This window comes from Tyto alba, unplaced genomic scaffold (assembly GCF_018691265.1).
Source record: "Tyto alba isolate M040663 unplaced genomic scaffold, T.alba_DEE_v4.0 Super-Scaffold_40, whole genome shotgun sequence".
Classification (NCBI taxonomy): domain Eukaryota; kingdom Metazoa; phylum Chordata; class Aves; order Strigiformes; family Tytonidae; genus Tyto; species Tyto alba.
Window position 1 is genome coordinate 1007796 of NW_024881316.1, and position 18870 is coordinate 1026665.

Genomic DNA, 18870 nt, shown 5'->3' on the forward strand with positions numbered 1-18870 from the left:
CTTCGGGCACACAACCTTGATCAACCGAGCAGGAGCAACAGGCCATAAATCAGTGTCTGCTCCACCGTAGATCTTCATGGGTGGCAGGGGGGGCTACCCTGCCGTCTCCCCACAGGATACAGGGGGGTCTCTGCTCCGGCACACCTCCCCCCTCCTTTCTTCCTCCGTTCCTCCACTGACCTTGGTGTTCACGCAGCTGCAGCAACTCCTCCTCACCAGTCCCACTGCCCGTCACCACGTCCCTTCTTAAATATGTTATCGCAGAGGCGCAGCTGATGGGCTCAATTTCCCAAACAGAAGTGGAGCTGACTTGGAGCTGGGGGAGCTTCGAGAAGCTTCTCACAGGGGGCCGCCCCGATAGCCCCCTCCCCTGCCACCAAAAAACTCCACCACTCACTCAACCCAGGACAAGCATCGTTAGCAGCACTGTAAAATAAGCATATAGGGCCTCAATTTTTTTTCGGGGAAGACGACGGGCATGAATATGCTGCATCTGTGGTTACTGCAGGGGGAACCTCTGCCCTGGTGTCTGGGCTGGCTGCCAAATTGGTCCCACCAAGCTCTCCTTGTGGCCCTGACCCAGAAGTGGCAATCCACACTCTGCAGTGCAACCACAAATACTGCACAGTGGTTTAAGCAGCTTTTATTTTCAGCCCCAAACCGCTTCTGGAATATTCCCCATTCTTCTCCTTGAGTACCGCTGGTGCCTACCAGTGACTCCCAACATACGGCTTCCTTGCTGCCCGAGGAAAGACGGCACCATGGGCTTATTTAGCAGTATGTCCCGGAAGCAGCACCGCCTCTGGGAGCTTTGGGGAACTTCCCTCCTGTGGTTTGACAGAGCTCACCCTCCATCCCCCAAGGCTTTCAACGATACACCAGTTCCACCGCATTTAGGAACATCCCAAAACCTGGGGTATCGGAGTTGAGGATGGGCCTTCAGATTGCAGAAAAGCCTCCAATACCAACAAGCAAAGCTGCACCAGTTTAAACACGAAGAGATCTGCCCAGCGGGCTCTGGAGATCCCTGGGTTAAAGGAGGTCGGTCGTCACCCACACAGAGCATGGAGAAACACTTGGCTTCCCTGGCCCTAGGCAGTCGCCATGGGAATGCAAACCTGCCAGGACCTCCGCTCTCGCACATCCCAGACATCTCACCCGTGGGCTCCAAGCTAATGCGCTTCTCCTGGGCCGCGTGACAGAAGAGGACGTGCAGGCTAAACATGCAAACAGTTTTTAAAGGAATGCAGGTAAATATCCGGCTGCAAGGTGCTTTAGGGTATCTACCACCACCTCCCGTTTCCCCCCAATATATTCTGGTTCAGACAAGGCATCTGAACGCTACTACCAAAAAAAGGCAAGACTAAAGCTTCAGGAGTTACCAGTGCAGGCCCAGGTTGATAAGTATAGACTGCCATGTATAAATATAGAACCACACACACTTAAATTATATCTATTACTTTTCTCTGTATTCATATATATGTATAAATTAAGTATACATACGTGTGTGTATATAGAGACACACATGCATGAATCTCAGTAGTCCCCCTGTTGAGAAACCCAATACAAATCTCTGAAAATATACATGAATTACTCAGATATTCCCAAGTATAAGCAATGTATTCTTATTGGGGTTTTCATAAATATGCATTAGTCACCCTTGTGGGAATAACAACATAGTTGCATAAATTATAAACTATAAATACAGTCTTTAAAAATTCTTTGAACAACAGGTATAGGCAGCATGAGTAACTTCTAGGACACACAGAAGTGATCAGAACAGAAAACCAGGCTTGAGCACATGGTTCCAAACTTTCTGGATTGCTGTAACACAGGCAAGTGCACAGGACCTCTCCAGCCCTCCCTGCCCCCCAAAGGTCCCTTTTAAAAGCTTTCTGTAATTGTGACTGGGCAATGATTGAAACAATTTAATCAGGCTTAATAAAGGCAGAGAAGAATGTTTTTGGTAACAGATACAGTACAAGGAAAAGGTCATGTTGCAAAATCCAAGAAAATCCCTCAAATCTGGGGACAGTGTGTTATGTATCTCCTCCCTAAGAAATCAGGGCAATCTTTTCAGTCCATCCACATAATGTTTTTCCCTCTTCAGGGTTTCTAAATATGCTCTTAAAATGTCTTTATATTCAAATGCACTATAAGCCAATACACACAATACCGCATTTTGTGTCAGATCAAAAGCAGGAATGACACAATTGCATTTGGAACTAAAAGGAAGTTTCCAACTACAAACACAAGGATGGGGGATGTGTTCTGAGGTATCAGTTAATATCCCATCTTTCCCATAAAGTACATTCCCGTTGTAACAGGATGACCTGCCTCAGCAGTACCGTGTGCTACGCGCCCCAGATCAGGGCGGCTGTGCCAGCAGCGACGGGAGGTTTGGTACAGATGAAGCCTGAGAAAATTCAGGGTACAGAAATGTCCCTGGTGAAGAAGCAGCAGATCCAGGCTTGCAAGAACCGCAAAGCTTAGGAAGAGTATACCCTGTCTTATCATCGTTTCCTTTCCCATCCATGATTACTTACGATCTTAATCCTGTGCGGTTTCAAGTACCTCCAAAGCTTCTCCTCAGGGTTCTCCTGTGGCTCAAACTGTTAGTTTTCAATGAACCAGACTGAGCAACAGTCTGATTACAAGAAACTCTTAAGAGCCTGAAAGTCAGCAGATGGCTACACACAGAAAACAGGAAAAATACCCAACAGAGTACACGGTAGAGGAGTTCTAGCAGGGACCTATACCATAGCAGGAGTTCATAAAGAAAGCATTTGATTTTTCTTTTGTGCAAACCACATTGTACACGACGTTCTCAGTGCATGAACCATGAAGTGCCCTCTTCACGTGACATTGTAAATCTACTGTGAATGCTGCATGGCCCATTAACTTTGTCTCTAGACCAATTCTCCAGAAAAATTCTAATCCCACCAAACTTCCTGAACATCAAAGTTATATTTTACAGAAAAGAAAATTAAGGCAAAATTTCACATGTCCACATACCCGTGGTACAGAAAAATAACCAAGCCCTCATGTCTTAAGCACAAAAAACAACCGATGAAAGAAAACATGGTCCAGATGATAAAGTGCAATTATTGTTTCAGTTGTGCTAAAAAGCTTTCCAATTCTGTAGTTTTACTTCTTGGTGATTTTATTCAACTTTATAATGTTTTTTTGCTTCTGTCCCCATCCTTCCAGTACTGTTCAGTTTGCATTTCTGTAAGCCGTGAGACAGTACGCTGAAAAGCAAAGAGTTCCTCTTCTCCTGTAAACATGGAGAGTCCTTTGGCAGAATCCTGCATTAATACACAAAACCAGTACCACAGAACTGTGAGAGGAGAGACACAGCTGTACTGAAGTGCATCCTATCTAACTCCTAAGACAGAGTGCTTTGCAGGCTTGTATTGTCTAAGACAGCAGCATGGCACCAACAATTAATATTAATGCCCCAAAATTAAAGAAAAACACCTATTTCAGCTAGGTAAACCTCTGACAGAACATAGTAAAACAGTAATTTGGGTTTAAAACAACATGATGACATGGTAACCATCTGTTTTCACTTTTCTGTTCACTGATTGTATACTGATTTAGACAAATGATTCAAAAATTCATTAATAACTAGGCTATTAACGGGAGAAGGAAAACCAGAATAAGCAACAGGCAAAACAGTACTGTTTGTGAGGATTTGTAAGGCAGTCCTATATAGTCTAGCAAGAGGTAGAACAGACCATCTTTTATTTCTGTTTTTTAAATGGAGATGCTAAACTTAAATCAGTATTTTCATACATGATTGAGCAGATATAATGATTAACGATTAAAATGACCCTAAAACTTATGCAAAATAGTTCTGTTTTCTTTGACTATGAATAGATAACATAACTTGCAACTACGAGAGCAAGATACACTGCAGAAAAAGCAGCAAATCACTAGTTAAATGCGTACTTGATTCCTCTTCCTAAAATGCTGCTGTAATTATGAGACCAAACCCAATTCTGTTACAAAAGGGAAATGATGTTAATATCATGTACCTGGCTCAAGTCCAAATCATCCATCAGCACTCTGTTGTCCTCTAGCTCACCCTTGTCATGTTCTACCAGGAACAAGCTCTGGAGAGGAGTCACTGCAGAACAAATAATACGCACCTGAGAGAAGGAAAACAGGCAACAGTATCATCACTTGGGCTTTACAGAAAAGGGATAAAATACATGTTTTCTGAAAAGCAAACTTCAAATTACAACCTTGGTTTTCTTCCAGGTATTCTCCCTTTCTCTTGTCAGCACTGCTGTTACAGATTTACCTGATTTAGTCATTTAGAATATTAACCTTTCAGGATCTTTTTCTCAGTAACAACTCCTGTAACTTACTCAGAGAACAGCATACATGTCCGATTAAATACGCAGAATATCTACAGGCAATGACTTCACAATCAAACTTACTTTCTAAAATCACAGCTATAAAGTATTTGTAACCAATGCTTTCTTTCCTCCATAGTTAGATTCCTCTCAGTAGGTAAGTGCACCGCACACATGCTTCCACCTAAGGAATGTTTAAATTCCCTAATTCCCAGAAGACTGAGCAAAGCCACTCTTGCTCTCACCTATGCTACTCAAGTGCACGTGATTTGCTAATAAAAATTATGATGCTGTTTTCATGTCTGCTGGGAAAAGATACAGCACACAGTGAGATACAGTATCTCTGAGGGGCTAAAATGCTATTACAGGAAGAGACACTCATTGAGAGCGTGCAGGCAAAATGTTGGCATTGTGGACAGGTCCCCACAAATACGCTCCCTCAGGTATTTTTTCCAAACAACTACTTGTGATGGGAGTTTAACACTTGTGGTTCTCCTGTGGAGGAAGTAAGAGAAAAGGTGGTTTGCTTGCAATTCTTAATGACAGCACATGGACAGAGCAGACACACCCCTACCCCCCAATTTCTATTCTAACGCACTACTATTAGTTTATAAATATTTACGTATCCTCTTAGAAAGTGTCCATTTCCAAATCATAAAGCACAAACAATCTGGCTGACTTACATGAGACTACTCATATGCTTAAGTCAGTTCAAAACCTTGCCGAATCAGGGCCTTTCTGATCATCTTGCCAGGACATTCTTGGGAAAAAAAAAAAAAAAAAAAAAAAATCTCAATCGATATTTCCTGATTGCATAAATGTTGAAGTGTGTGCATATATAATCACACATAAGATAGGGTTTCATATCTGGCATTACTTTTAAAAAAATCATCTTAAACATGAACTTCTCTTTGTTTTAGTAGTGCTGATTTTGCTTCCATGATTGAAACCTCTGTAAATCCACATGAAGTGCTGCATTTATCATTACTACTTCATTAGCAGTTCTGCAACCTAGTGTAAAGCTTAGAGTGACTGTTTCCTTTAAACTTAATAATATAACTATGCTATTAACTCCTCCGTACCTTGTTCTGGAAGGCACTAATTCCTGACCAACTGTCCATAGGGATAAAAATTTGAAAAATTTAAATTTACTCCCGCACAGTTGGCAGTACAACCTTTCATTATTAAAATGATGACATGGATTCTGTGGTTTTCCTGGGTTAGGAAAGAAATGAACACCCCTATTCAAGAAAGGCAAATGAGCTCAGGCTTCCATTTATGGTCATTCTCAATACTCACAGAAATCAGAAAAATACCTGCTTATTTGCCTTTATTGCAATGGGGCCTTTTTTGTGAAGCTGGGATCATGTTTCTTTGCAGTGTTGTTTCATTCTGCTTATGTTTTCCTAGTCACTACTACATCAAAAAAAAAAGCCTTACATCAAACCAGTTACAACAGTCAGGGTTTAGGGCTCCCAATATTACCCCTATACATATAGGAAAGGCTTGGTTCTCACCTTATGTTCATAAAAGGTATCAATAAGAGTAATGAACCGACGAGCTTGTGTCCTTTTTGCCATTGTAAGAAGTGGTATGTCCCGAACAAAGACCGTGTCAAAATGCTTTGATATCTCCAAATAGTCACTGGCCCCAAGAGGCTGAAAGAAAATAAACCATAAGAAATGGAAACCCATGACAGAACGATGCATAAACAGTGTATCTTGAAATACTACAATTACAGAAGAGAAGGTGTAAAGTCCTGATCATATTCTTAAGGTTTTTTCTTCACATCTTGCTTCAGGAATGCTTGTTTGCCCTTACTGACACGGGTATGTATGGGTGCTCATTCGTACTGTCAGCTTTACCTCAACAGTGTTCAGTAGTTACAAACGTGGTGCTTCTGCATTCTGACAATGTTATGATCTCTCTGACAACCTCAAACAAAATAGTCACTACACGCCATAATCCACAGAAGAAAATTAAAAACATGGTTAAGCTACAAAGTCACCTAAAGTATAAATAATTTGAACAGCTATTAGGATGCTTTCCAGCAGCAAGATTTTTAAATGCAAATGCATAGCCTAGTTAGTAAATCATAAGTAGACCCTCATTTAGTTCACCCAAGACTAACCCAGAGTGAATAAAAATCTTCTATTCTGAATACTGAAAGAACAGGAAATATGAAAATACAATTTTGTAGCGGTTCCTTTGTTCATGGTTACACCTGTAATGAGTAAATAATAATCTTTAACTTATTAGTTTCCATTTGTGTACCTAAACCACCAACAGAAGATATGAACAAATAGTAGTAGCTCATTCAAGTACACATTCAAATACATTCATTTAAAATTACTTTTTCATTACATGGAAGCTCATTTTTTTCTGCAAGCTCTACCATATCAGTACTGCAAGCAGTAGCCATTATTTAGGAGAAAAACTTCATACTCGCGAAACTTCAGTAGCTTGGACATAACTGCTCCATGGAGCAAGACCAGCAGCATTTTGCGTGATAGTATCACAACTGCCTTCCCATCTAATGCAATGTGCTGTACCAACAGAATAATATGGCTATAAAGCACTGCAATACTGCTAATATCTTAAAAACAGTAAATAAAAAAATATTTTCTCTAATTGAAATTGCTAGACAAATTTGCTATAGGCCAAACTTAACCACTTAACTAGAACCCTTCTTGCAGAAGTTATTTTGAACAATTACTAATGGCTGTCCATGACCAGGACTTTGGGTCTTATTTAGATGCAAGAATGCAAAACCCATAGAAATGGTCTATACACAAATACAGGGGAGTGAAGCCCTGATGACATTCCAGAAATTCTTCTGAAAATTAATGGGAGTAAGCCAGACCTTCTCACCACCTAACCCGCCCAGGTAGGTGTGAAAGCGTCCGAGCTGGTTCTCCCATTTGCAGACTCATGAATCACTCTGCTTTCCCATTCACAACCAGGCAACCTCCCTCTGACATCTATGGAAAATAATTATTACAGAAACTTTAAAGTGTTTTTAGCAGAGTTTAAGAGCAGTATATACTATAACGCCTCCTCAAAGTTATATATGCTGTTTATTTTCTTTCTCTGTTCCAAGTCCCCACGCCACTGCTATGGGCTTCTTAACCAGAAACCAAGAAACTAATAACCACGAGGGCCACCAGCAACAGCTTCATGCGTTACCTCTGACAAAAATCTCATCTGGACAAAGAATAGCTGAACTCAGAATGCTCTGATGAAAAAAATCCATGAAAATATTCAAGAAAGTGAAAGGAGCTGCTGAATGAGAACATCACAGAACTAGCCCACTATATATCTCACCATCAAATAGGAGTGATCACTAGCTGGACAACAACCTCATCAAGTGCAACAGAAAACAGTGGAAGCACTAAAAGCAGCACAACTGGGATGCTGCTGGAGATTTTAAGATTGGTGGTAAGCAAACTGTTCAGGTAACAGTGATTTTTATTCCATACTTATGACTGAAGTATTGTTAAGTACAGAGGAGATCAAGTATGCCTGTGTGCTTGAGTACCTGGAGAGGAACAGCAGCAGTGATCTAACTGCACGTGAGAAAGGAAACAATTCCTCATGTCTCTCTTTAGGTAAGAAATGACAGATGTCACTGCTATTCGGTCAGATTCGTTCTTTTATCACATGAAGAGCCCAAGCACACTTCTGCCGAAGCCCAAACCCTGAGAAATTATTCCGTCTTGCCTCAATGTGATATACTTTCTCACCCAAACCACATGAATACACCCTCCTAAAATAATTCTCCTGAAATGATTCCTAAAATAAATAAGTAAGGCTTCAAACTTTTGCAAAACCCACAAACTGAAGCGCCCAACTGCTGAGCTGTACATCGAAGAACCTGGTAGGCACCTTGGTAGATACCCAGGTATGAAAACGAAAAACCTAGGGAGTCGGAGGGAGGAAACAGGTGGAGGACAAAAATAAGGCTAACGCATTTCAAATGGGAAGAAAGGAAGATGGAATACTTGTCTTGGTTTTTTATACAACCACAGTTCATAGAAGGTTACAGTATGCATCTTTATCACAGCCAAACAAGAATTCAATCTACTTCAGCAGTGCAAAAAGCAGGCAGTTCAAAAATTCTTCTAATTAAGGACATAAAAGGCAGATAATTTCAAGTTGTTTAACAAGAATTTCTGAAACACCTACACCAGCACTAAGTGATAATATTCTGTAAATGTTGGCAGAAATGTGCCTTTGGAGACTCCTCATGATCAGACAGATCTGAGCCTAGCAGCCAGGAGTATTTTATTAGAGTAAGCCTGTACTGCCCTGCCAAGGCTCAACTCTGGTGAGACGCCCCTGGAAGTCTGAGTCAGGCAGTCTGTTGTTATACATGGCTCAGCTGGCATCAGCTGTAGTTCTTTACATGAAGGAGTTCTCAAACTCTCTTCTTTTAGAGTTTAGAGAGACATAACCCTGGAGATGAAGACAAAGCTTTTCATTCTTGTTCTCAGTGTGACTTACTCTCACCCTGGACAAGTCCCTTAATTTTCTTCTGCCTTACTCTACTCACTGTAAAGAGAAGGAACCACCAGCAAATTTGCAAATGCTCTGGGGACAGTTTAAAGCCCTTTTGGTATTCCTCTAACCTTGGCATTGGCCCAATTTCCATGCTGCCTGCAATTGCTTCCAAGCTTTTCTAACTCACAAACTACACCCAAAATGCTTGAGCCCATGACGTGGGGGCACCCTGACAGCTTCTCAAGTCACATTGCCACCGGCCTCCTGCCCTTGCAAAACTGGCACAAGCACCCACGTACCAACTCTGTGCCACACAGGAAAGAGTCAGTGAAAAGGGGTTCAAGGCCAGATCACACCACCGCTAAGGATTCTGGCTGGAGTCATACACAGAAGCCCCAGTGAGGAGCAGATTTCTGCTGTTTCAGCAGCCAACAGCCCTGCCCTCATCTTTACCATATTGCCTACGGGCCCTTCTTCCTCATCTTGCAGCAGGTATCGGCTGGGTCCTGATTGCCAACAATACGGGCTTGGACTAGATAACAAGACTAATGGCAAATGATTTTAGATGCTTAGCACTGTCCTCTGTATAACCCTCCAGGGCTGAAATTTATTTTATGAACCTCAACCAGTCACAGAAAGTATTTCATTTTAGTCAGTAGCATACATGAAGGTATTACTTCCTCTGAAGTTGCTAACGAAGCTACAAATCCTCCTAATATTGATATATATGTAATCCTCTTATTAGAAGTTTAGCTTGATTAATCTGGTCCTCTGAACAACACTCTAAAAATAGCAACTTGATTTGGTGCGTATTTCTGGTACTGTCTGATCTTTTTTGTTTCATCAATTATCAATCAAAACTCGACTTCAGAACCATAACACATTTATGTAACAATTGTCACTTACCATTTGTTATCAGTTCTTTCACATGCTGCAATATATATGTATTAAAAAAAAAAATCATTAACAGGTAAGAATCTTTCTTATGCTATTATTATTCCTGCATGTGCATATAAAGTAAAACTGTTGTAGATTTTTGTCATTAACTCTGATGCCAGGAGTCAGTATTTTATAGGCATCATACTAATGCAAAACACATTAGCACTAACATGGGCTACCCTCCTGACAGAGTGTTTACTCCACTTCAGCCTGCTTGACTGAGTTCTCACCTTCATTTGTTTTTGTTTCTCTGTCTACTTAATGCATTTTCAGCTATCATCATCTCAGTTCAAGTAGGATGTTTATTACTTGGAGCTCTCTGTGGACTGTTCTAAGAGTTAGTCGTCTCCTGTTTCTATTATATATTCCATTTAATTAAAGTAGAAAGCATCCTTCTTCCTTGTTGACTCATCAGTGACAAAGTAGCTCATCTTTCAGAGATTGTATGAAGAATATAGAATGCTTTACATATGTTAGAAAAAGATACTTCATCTCAAGACAGCATTTATTTTTGTTGATGTTGGAAGATATTCCAGGGCCAGTTCCAGTAACATCCTGAAGAGTTGCGATTGATGGTAGCTACAATTTAATGCAGATGCTTCAACACTCCAAAACTTCCTAAAGCCAAAATCCAGTTTAAGACTAGACACTATTTCCAACTTGGTCAATTAAGCAATAACAAATAATTATAGACCTCTTTCTGTTGTTTCCAAAGGAGCCACACCCTACAAGTAGGGCTGATATTATAGAGCACTGAGGTAACATTTCAAGATCATAATTCAAGAAAGGAACAGAAAAGCCTAAGTCATGGTCAGTGATGCAGGTGCATGCTGAAGTTTAAATAAGAATGTAAGACAGTCAGGGCATAGCTAAACTTGGTTAAAAATTCAAAGACACTGCTGGCAGTGCAAATCTATTGGAAAGCTCTGCAAGTTACAGGCAAAGAGGAGAAGTTCATTTGAAGCATTATTAATAAACTGAGAATTTAATTAAGAAGGCAATTTCTTATCAAGTTTTACTGAAGGTTTCCAGTGGCACCAAAAAAAAAAAAAAAAAAAAAAGGCATGTCATTGTGTAATTAAAGATCAATTAAAGATCACATCAGAGGGCGTACTGAGGAAAGATTAAAATAACATGCAGTTTTGTTTGGAGCTTCCTAACCGAGCACTGTGTGTTGGCCTGCAACTTCTAAATCATTTAACGTGTTTGAACACTACTTGACACGAGGCTATACAACTTCTTTGTTAAAATTATTAACTAACTGATTCGTTATTCTTTCTTTTAAAATATTCTTTAAGGTGTGTTTTAGTTACTAAAACGGAAGACACCAAAAATAAACAGACCAATGATGTTTCCAGCAGTAATCACACAAATGAAAGCTACATTTTAAAAACTTTATAAAAACTGAAAGGCCAGACAGATGTTAGACAGCAGTTGGCTGTGCACCCTTAATCTTTGTCTCCTGAATATATGCCATGGTCTTGACTTACATTAACTGATACTTTTTACCCCTCTCCCAAGATCTGGACTACCAAGTATGCAGAACAGCGGTCCCCATACAACACACACCTGTCAACACGTGTTTTGTCCTCACTTCTGGTGTGTTACAAGGTCTCATTTTTCACAGACTTTTTCAGTGTTTCTGTGGAAGAAGAATGCATTGCTTCTTTGGCTTCTGCTACCACAACAGCTAGGTAATGAATTTATCTCCACAACTATGGCTGTGCATCAAGAAAGTGATATTATCTCCATTTTACAGAGGACAGAGAAATTAAAGTTAAAAGCCTATGTGAGTTCTTGATAACAGGTTAAGGACCTCTGAAAGGTGCTTTTTCAGGTTTCACAGACTACTACCAATTTAAAGTACAATATTCACTGACTTCAGTTAGACCCATGACCACAGCAGTCTAGGACTCAGTGCCTCAAGAAGAATGTCCAGAAAATGAAGATTACAATCGCTAACAGTGAAAAGGTGGGATTTTGGTTGGGTTTTTCTGGTTTGTTTTTTTGGGGTTTTGTTTTTTGTTGGCTTTTTTTGTTTGTTTGTTTTAATAAGAATAGTATCACACACTAACTGTGGTGCAGACTATGACAGAAGCCAATTATGCGAAGCAGCATTCAAATGTTGTGTGATCATGAAATTACAATATCACATAGCACTATTACTGTAGTGCCTATGCAGGAGGAGGGAAAAACTCAGAAAACACAAGTAACAGTCATTCGTGAATTTTCTAACTACATTTTGGTGTGGACAGCACCTTATCTCTTACCTACTCCATACCTATTACATACATATATCATTTGTGTATGTTGTTTTCCAGCTCTGACACCCACATGGATGATCAGTGGAGCAGGAATCTGCCCTGGGGTAGAAGTTATTTTCTGGATCGAGTACAGCCTCCTACTATTTCAGGTTACCTCATCACAGAATCCTGGGAAGAACTGATTTTGCTTGATCTTACACAGCAGAAGTTTTTTAGCTGCATTTCTCATAGCGGAAAGTTGTTTCCAACCTTTGCTCTTCTGCTGATTAAGAAGACGCTTGTAACTTCCAGCTTTTTATTGTATTCATAAACAATTTTATATTAACATATGACAGTGCTATCTACTAACTGAAATAGTGCTTTTCCATTCTTGGTCTTTATTTGGGGTGACTGATGTGGATAAGGTTCTCACATTTTTTTTTTTTTTTCCTCCTGTGGGGAGAACATGCATGCCATTCTAGTCTAGACTCCCCCAAGCACACCTTTTCTGCACCTGCTCTGCCTGAGCTCATTTTCTTGTGCACAGATGAATACTGCTTTAGTCACTGGTATTTGCCAATTTCCCCATTTTATCCCAACTGAGTTGAAATGTCAGTCGCCCTAGATCACACTCCTAGGTTCGTTCATTGTTCAGAACTTCTGCCTCAGAAGAGCTTATTTACTGAATAGTGACAGACAACTGTACTGAACTGACAAGTGAGATGTCTCAAAGACCTATCAGCTGGTCAAAGCTGGCTACAGACTGGAGGAACAGCAAAAGGCATGGTTCTGCTCACAGAGCCTTCAATGCCAAATTGCCAGTTCCAACTGCAAAGCATGGCATTTGTCAACAAAAAGGTCTCGGAAAAAAAAAAAAAGTTAAGGCTTAAAAAAAAAAAAGTTTCTATTGCTTGGTGCAGTAAGGAAACAAACCTGTGAACAATTTCAACAGCTATTTGCTAAGGCCCTAAGAAAAAAGTGTATATAGATCAAAATTACATGTAAATTCCCCTTAAATAAACCACTAGATCAAAATTCAAGTGATCTTGTAATATTTTAAAAGTTTTCAAAAGAACATAGAAACTGTGGCAATTATGTTTCTAGGTAATTCTGTTTATAAGTCTATTTAAATACTGGCACTTACTGTTAAGATTTCAAAATCATGGTCAACAAAGCTAAAAAAAGTAGTACATCCAGGCATTTAAACAAAAAACTGAATTAAAAAGGCAAATCCTTAAAACTACAACTGGCTTTAAAAAAAATCTTGCCTTTGTGTATTCCCTGGTCTACAAAGCATAGGATCTAAGACCTCAAGGTTTATGCAGCTTTCACTGAAGGGAGCCCTTTCAAAAATTAAGGCCTGATACACACAGTATACAGAAAGGAGATTTGACTAACAATATTACGACATTACAATATTTCCACCAGAAATAAGTTTCTTAAGCTTATTTTATGAAAAATACCTGTGAGTTAGATAAGGCAACTTGTTTGGGGAGGTTTAGAAATTGATTAAATTCTTAAGGCAAACGTAGCTAATGAGAGACAGACTCTCAGCTGAGAGCTAAAGGTGCAAAAGCCAATCTCCTGCTGGGAATAAAACCAAGATCAAAACCAAACTAAGGAAAACTACGATTCTAAAAAGTTACTGAAAATAGCGCTCACTTCTGAACAACTCTAGGGTATGTTTATTTACAGCTACACCCGACAATCCTAAAAATGATGCCAAATTATACAATGTATACATTCAGCAGTTTTTTATGAGGGTAATTTCCTCAAAGTGATTCAGAATCATGAAACTGCAAATGCAGATGAGTTGTGTCATCATGCTGGGGAGACACTCAATCGACTTAAAGACCGACACTTGCACTCCTAAATCACTTGTTGCCTTCAAAAACGGTAACTTCTTTTTTTATTTAAGGTTTTAAAAGCTTAGGTACATCTTTCACTTGGAAGTGCAAACTATCCAAGTTGGGAACCACATCTTCCTCCTGGTCTGTACAGTGCGCCTATTGCAATGGAACAACCACCAAACAGAAACTGTTTGCCTCCTCTTTGTTGTGTTAATCCATACAAATAGTGTATTTTGTCAATCACAGAAACACTAAACAACTTATAGGAAAAAAAAAAAAGCACTGTAAGATAATATTTTACAACACAGATATTAAATTTAATTTCTTAGCTTTGTTATGCTGCAGTAGGTTTACTAACGGTTAGTAACCCAAGTTCCCTTGCTCTGTTTTCCAGCTCAAACTGAAAACATGACCTTATTTCAATTACTTTAAAAATAATAAACCCCAGAGATTCATCTAGCCCCGTATTCTACTAGTGGCCAGAAACAGCTGTGTAGGGCAAATACACATACGTCAATGCTTTGCTGTTATACTTTCGCAGGTACCAGTGACCAGTTGCTCATGAACTTCCATGCATTTCTGTATTAAACCTTCTGCATTTAACACGACTGTTTTAGTTCACCTATTCACCAAATCAGTTTTATAGATATCCTTTCCTATCATGTTACGACACTACGCTCGCTGGTACTTGGAAGCTGCATGGAAGGATATATTTAACTACCTAATTAAAAGACTACAGGATCCACGAAATAAAGTCATTCAACCTTTGTAAAGAAAAGGCTAAAATATGTTTGAGTACACTACAAAGTCCGTATTCCCAGCAGAGGGCAGTAGTTGCTACGCACAAGTGAGGGGAAGGCTTTAAAAGAGAATACTGTGAGGAAGACTGCGTCTCCTTCCTCCCTTTGGACCTTGGAAGATTACATATAAGGTACACTGTTGCCTAGATTATTTACACCAACTCAACAGTCAAGCCAAACTGTCACAATCACCAGTTTTTAAACAAAATTTTAAAAGGGAACTGCAAAAAGAGGACAGGCAGAGGGTGATTTTTCTATAGCACAATGAACACCGACCTTTATGTGTAAACACAGAGATATGAAACTACTCCGATGGGGTAGTAAGACATTTACATGATTGTTCGCTTACGATATTGAGATTTTAAAAAATCAAGTCAATACGTACATTTCATTTTTAAACTTATTTCACCTGAACTTTGGATGTACACACAACCGCTGAGAAAAGGGATAGGAAGTAAAAAAAATAAAAAATAAGGCTTAAAAGCCTTCTAGGATTTGTTAAGGACAATTACAAACTCCATTTGCTTGTCAAGAACCAGCTCCTTAGAATGCACTGTGGTGGAGATCTTTTACTCACACACTAACTCAATGAAAAAATCAACTAATTATGTTTTCAACAATTTAACTCAATGTATCCCACATTCTACAGATGGAGAAACTGAACGGAAGAAATCAATGCAAGGCCACAAAGAATGGGGGAAGCTAATGTTAGCTCTGAAACTCAGGAACTGTATGTCAGTATTCTGCTTGGTGCCTCCCAGCCTTCTCTGGCTACATTTCTAAGGCCTCATGAAATGAGCAAAAGATGGTATAACAAACATTTTGATAAAAACCAAGCATAGTTCCCCTGGATGATTACACCGGAGAGGCACATTTACAGGATTCCATTCTAGTGAGTAGGTAACTACTTTCAAGCCACAACAAAAGCTACCAGTGCCATACTGCTACGTAAGTCCTGGTATGTCAGATGTTACCGACTGCTGCTCATTTTGCTCTCAAGCAACTAAAGTAGACCAGTATCCTCTCATCCAGCATTTTGTAGTTTTCCACGTGCTCACATAAGCCAGTAACGCAAAAAAAGTTAAGTGTATGGAATCAATCTTAACCAAATTAGCTAAAACTTGGAATTTTCCTCAAGTGGAAAACTACAATTTAAAAATTCAGGCACACAACATGTGAGAAGATGTCTTCTACCATGTCAAATACATGTCACATCAGCATTACATACAATATATTCTCTGTATTTTATTTTTTTATAAACATTAATGGACAACCGGTAGTTATCTATATCTGATGCATTATTTTAGACAGAAATAACTCCTTATATTCTTGACATGAAAAATTTGGTGCTAACTCATGAAACAAAAGAAAGACTATAACAGTAGAAGAGCACCAACTCTGTTTCCCAAGGTCTTCGGGTATTAGTTACAAAAGCAGCTATTTTAAGAATTCCACTTAAAGCTAGGAGATGTTTCAAATGGTATAAAGTTACCAACTGCTGATTTGCTATTTTCATCTATTATGTATTGGCTGACATTTCATGAAATTACGTGATATCAAAGTGGAAAATGTTTTAGAATTACCCTTTAAAACAGAATTTTGGTATTATTTCAAAGGAAACACCACTGAATTTGAAAAATTTTTCCAGCCTGTTCAGATGAAATATCATATTACAAAAGTTACTGTCTAGATAAGTAAATGTCCAAGCAATTTCAAACTTATCTTCTTAATCCTAGACCAACAAATATAAATAGAGTTTTTAGGTCTGGACATTTATCCCTCTGGACTGCACTGTAACAGTTATCCAAGACCAGAACAGAAGACTTACTGCAACAATGTGAAAGTAGAATCATATGGGTGATAAGCTATTTCTCCAACATAACAAAAGCATCCATCCTTTCACACATTGACTCTTGCAAAACTTAAAATTTTTCTTTCTGGAACCATTAAGGGTTATGGATAGCCAAAGGAATCAGTTCACCAAGTTCTGAGTACAACCTTGTCTGCTCATGCTGCAATGATTATCGAGAAGCACACGAGCACCGGTATAGGCCAGTTATGGAAAACTCAAAAAAATATCTTCCAAGATAACATTGCAACAACTCAGTGTAATCAAAAATAACTTCCCAAAATAACTGATTCCCTTTGTTACACTCACTTATCCCTCTGCCTTAAACGAATGGGGTTTTCTTAATTATGAACCAAATTTAATGGAGAGAATAAGTTTAATCAAAGGTAATTGTATTAACTAAATCAAATTATGTATTTTGAGTTGTTCTGTCAGAAGATGTTGACAATGTAAACTTTTTCATGCACAAAAAACCTGTTGCTATCTTATACTGACTAGATGGGAAGCATATAAACAGAAGTCCAAACAGAGTTGATATCCACCTTCCATTCTAAAACTAGTTTTCATCTTAAAACTTTCCCATTCGGAATGGATGCCTCACACTGACTTCATATGGACATGCATCTGTGTGCGAGAATAAATATTTATTTGTAGAAGTTTCAGTCAATTATTGTATTTCTGAAAGTAAGGTTTTTATGGATCTTGTTCAAGGCAGACTGCTCCTTAACAGTGGCTCAGGGAGAAGCTGTAGCGCTTCCAGGCTGTGGAGCAGGAATGTCAGATTTGGAAGATGGGTTGCTTGGTATCAGGGAAGTGTCTTGGACACGTCTGTGAAACCCCACTCAAATCCAAGGAAGTTACAAGCCTCGGAAGAACGCAGTCTGAATTCACTGCACCGACTGACAGTAGCCTGAGTATTTATTATCTATTCCCAAAAGCACGAGGGGGCCGAGTGCAGGGTGTCTCCTCAAGACGGACGGGGCCCGCTGCCCTGCCGGCTGCTGAACTCCTTCACTGCTCGTGCCGGCGCAGCGCGGCAGCTGCCAACAGGCAGGGGAGGACCCAGTCTCTCCCACGTCCCTAGTTTCAGACAATTTAAGACCAGAGGAGACCAAGAGATCCTTCAATTTCCTGTATTTTAGAGACAGCTGAGCCTAACAACCAGTACTTCTCTCAAACACAAACACCTCTTCCTAAAACGACACCCAGTTTTGACCCAAAACACAATACAAGGAAGCTCTGCCACTTCCTTCACTGTTTCAAACGTATGAATGCTTTTTCTTCTTTTTCTTTTTCTTTTTTTTTTTTTTTATCTGAATCTCTCTGTAGTCTCTGGCTTTCATTATGCTGCCTTCTACTAGATCTAGGAGCCCATTAATACCTGTATTTTTTTTCCTCCAGAAATAGCTGTACATTATCAAATCATCTTCCAGTCCTCTTTATGAGGAACTGAACAAACTGGAACGTAAGTCTGTTATCTGAGGGCACAAATTCTCTGGATCAAATGATTCGTGGCTTTCTCAACAGCCTCTTCAGGTTTTTCAATGTCTTTTCTAAAATTCAGATGTCAAAAGCACACCTAACGTTCTGCCATCAATCTGAGATGTTTTCAAAATTCAAATAAACTTCCTACCCCCCTATTTATTTCCGTTCTACCCATCACAGATTAAATCAAGTCTAAATGCTCTAACACTGGACCAGAAGCTCCTTTCGAGCTGCTTGTTCATTACAACGTTTATCTATTTCCAAGCCACTATACCTAGGACACAGTCTCTTCCTCCTGGGGATATCATCTCTGTTCCCAATTTATAGATGTAAAATGTTGTGTTTGCTTAGATTCAAAAAAGCCAAAAGAAAACAAACCTTCTCCCTCCTCCCCCAAAATCTCAGTTCTGCTGAGAAACAAATTGCACACAGCATCCACATTTTCATTGCTCCTCCCCCCATGCACACAGCACTCTTTGTATTTATAGCGTATTTGTATTAGCATTTACGTTATATTCAAAACTGCTGGGGGGAAAAAAAAAATGATTGTCCTGGGCTCAGTAGAAAAACGTTTTCATCAGAAATGCTACACTCCACAACAATCCTTCAGTAATAATTCATTTTATATGCTGGTTAACTAACTTACCAATCCATTTAACAAATACTTTCATGACACTGTATAATGCCAGTTTCTTATTAAGAACAGCATCTACAAAACTCGACCTTTTCAAAAAAATTTGAGAGACTGGAATTAATTTAATTTCCATTCTTTAGTCATGCACGGTGTGAATCCAGATCCAGATTCTCCAGTACCCTTTCGGGAATAAAAAATGACTGACA

At 39.3% G+C, this 18870-nt stretch overlaps 1 protein-coding gene across 4 annotated transcripts in view; it reads right to left on the reverse strand.

The window, feature by feature from the left end:
- Positions 1-1447: 1447 nt before the first annotated feature.
- AFG1L (AFG1 like ATPase) overlaps positions 1448-18870 on the reverse strand; it is a 70576-nt gene continuing 53153 nt past the window's right edge. For 3 of the 4 annotated variants that reach the window (XM_042803431.1, XM_042803430.1, XM_009964793.3), the window contains exons 11-13: positions 5882-6022; positions 4041-4154; positions 1448-3308 (exon numbers count right to left, since the gene is read on the reverse strand). In XM_042803431.1, coding sequence (XP_042659365.1) covers positions 3174-3308; positions 4041-4154; positions 5882-6022 — 390 coding nt within the window. In that variant the 3' untranslated portion in view covers positions 1448-3173. Of the gene's footprint in view, positions 3309-4040; positions 4155-5047; positions 5125-5881; positions 6023-18870 lie in introns of those variants that run through there. The other variant, XR_004408982.2, reaches the window with a different exon arrangement.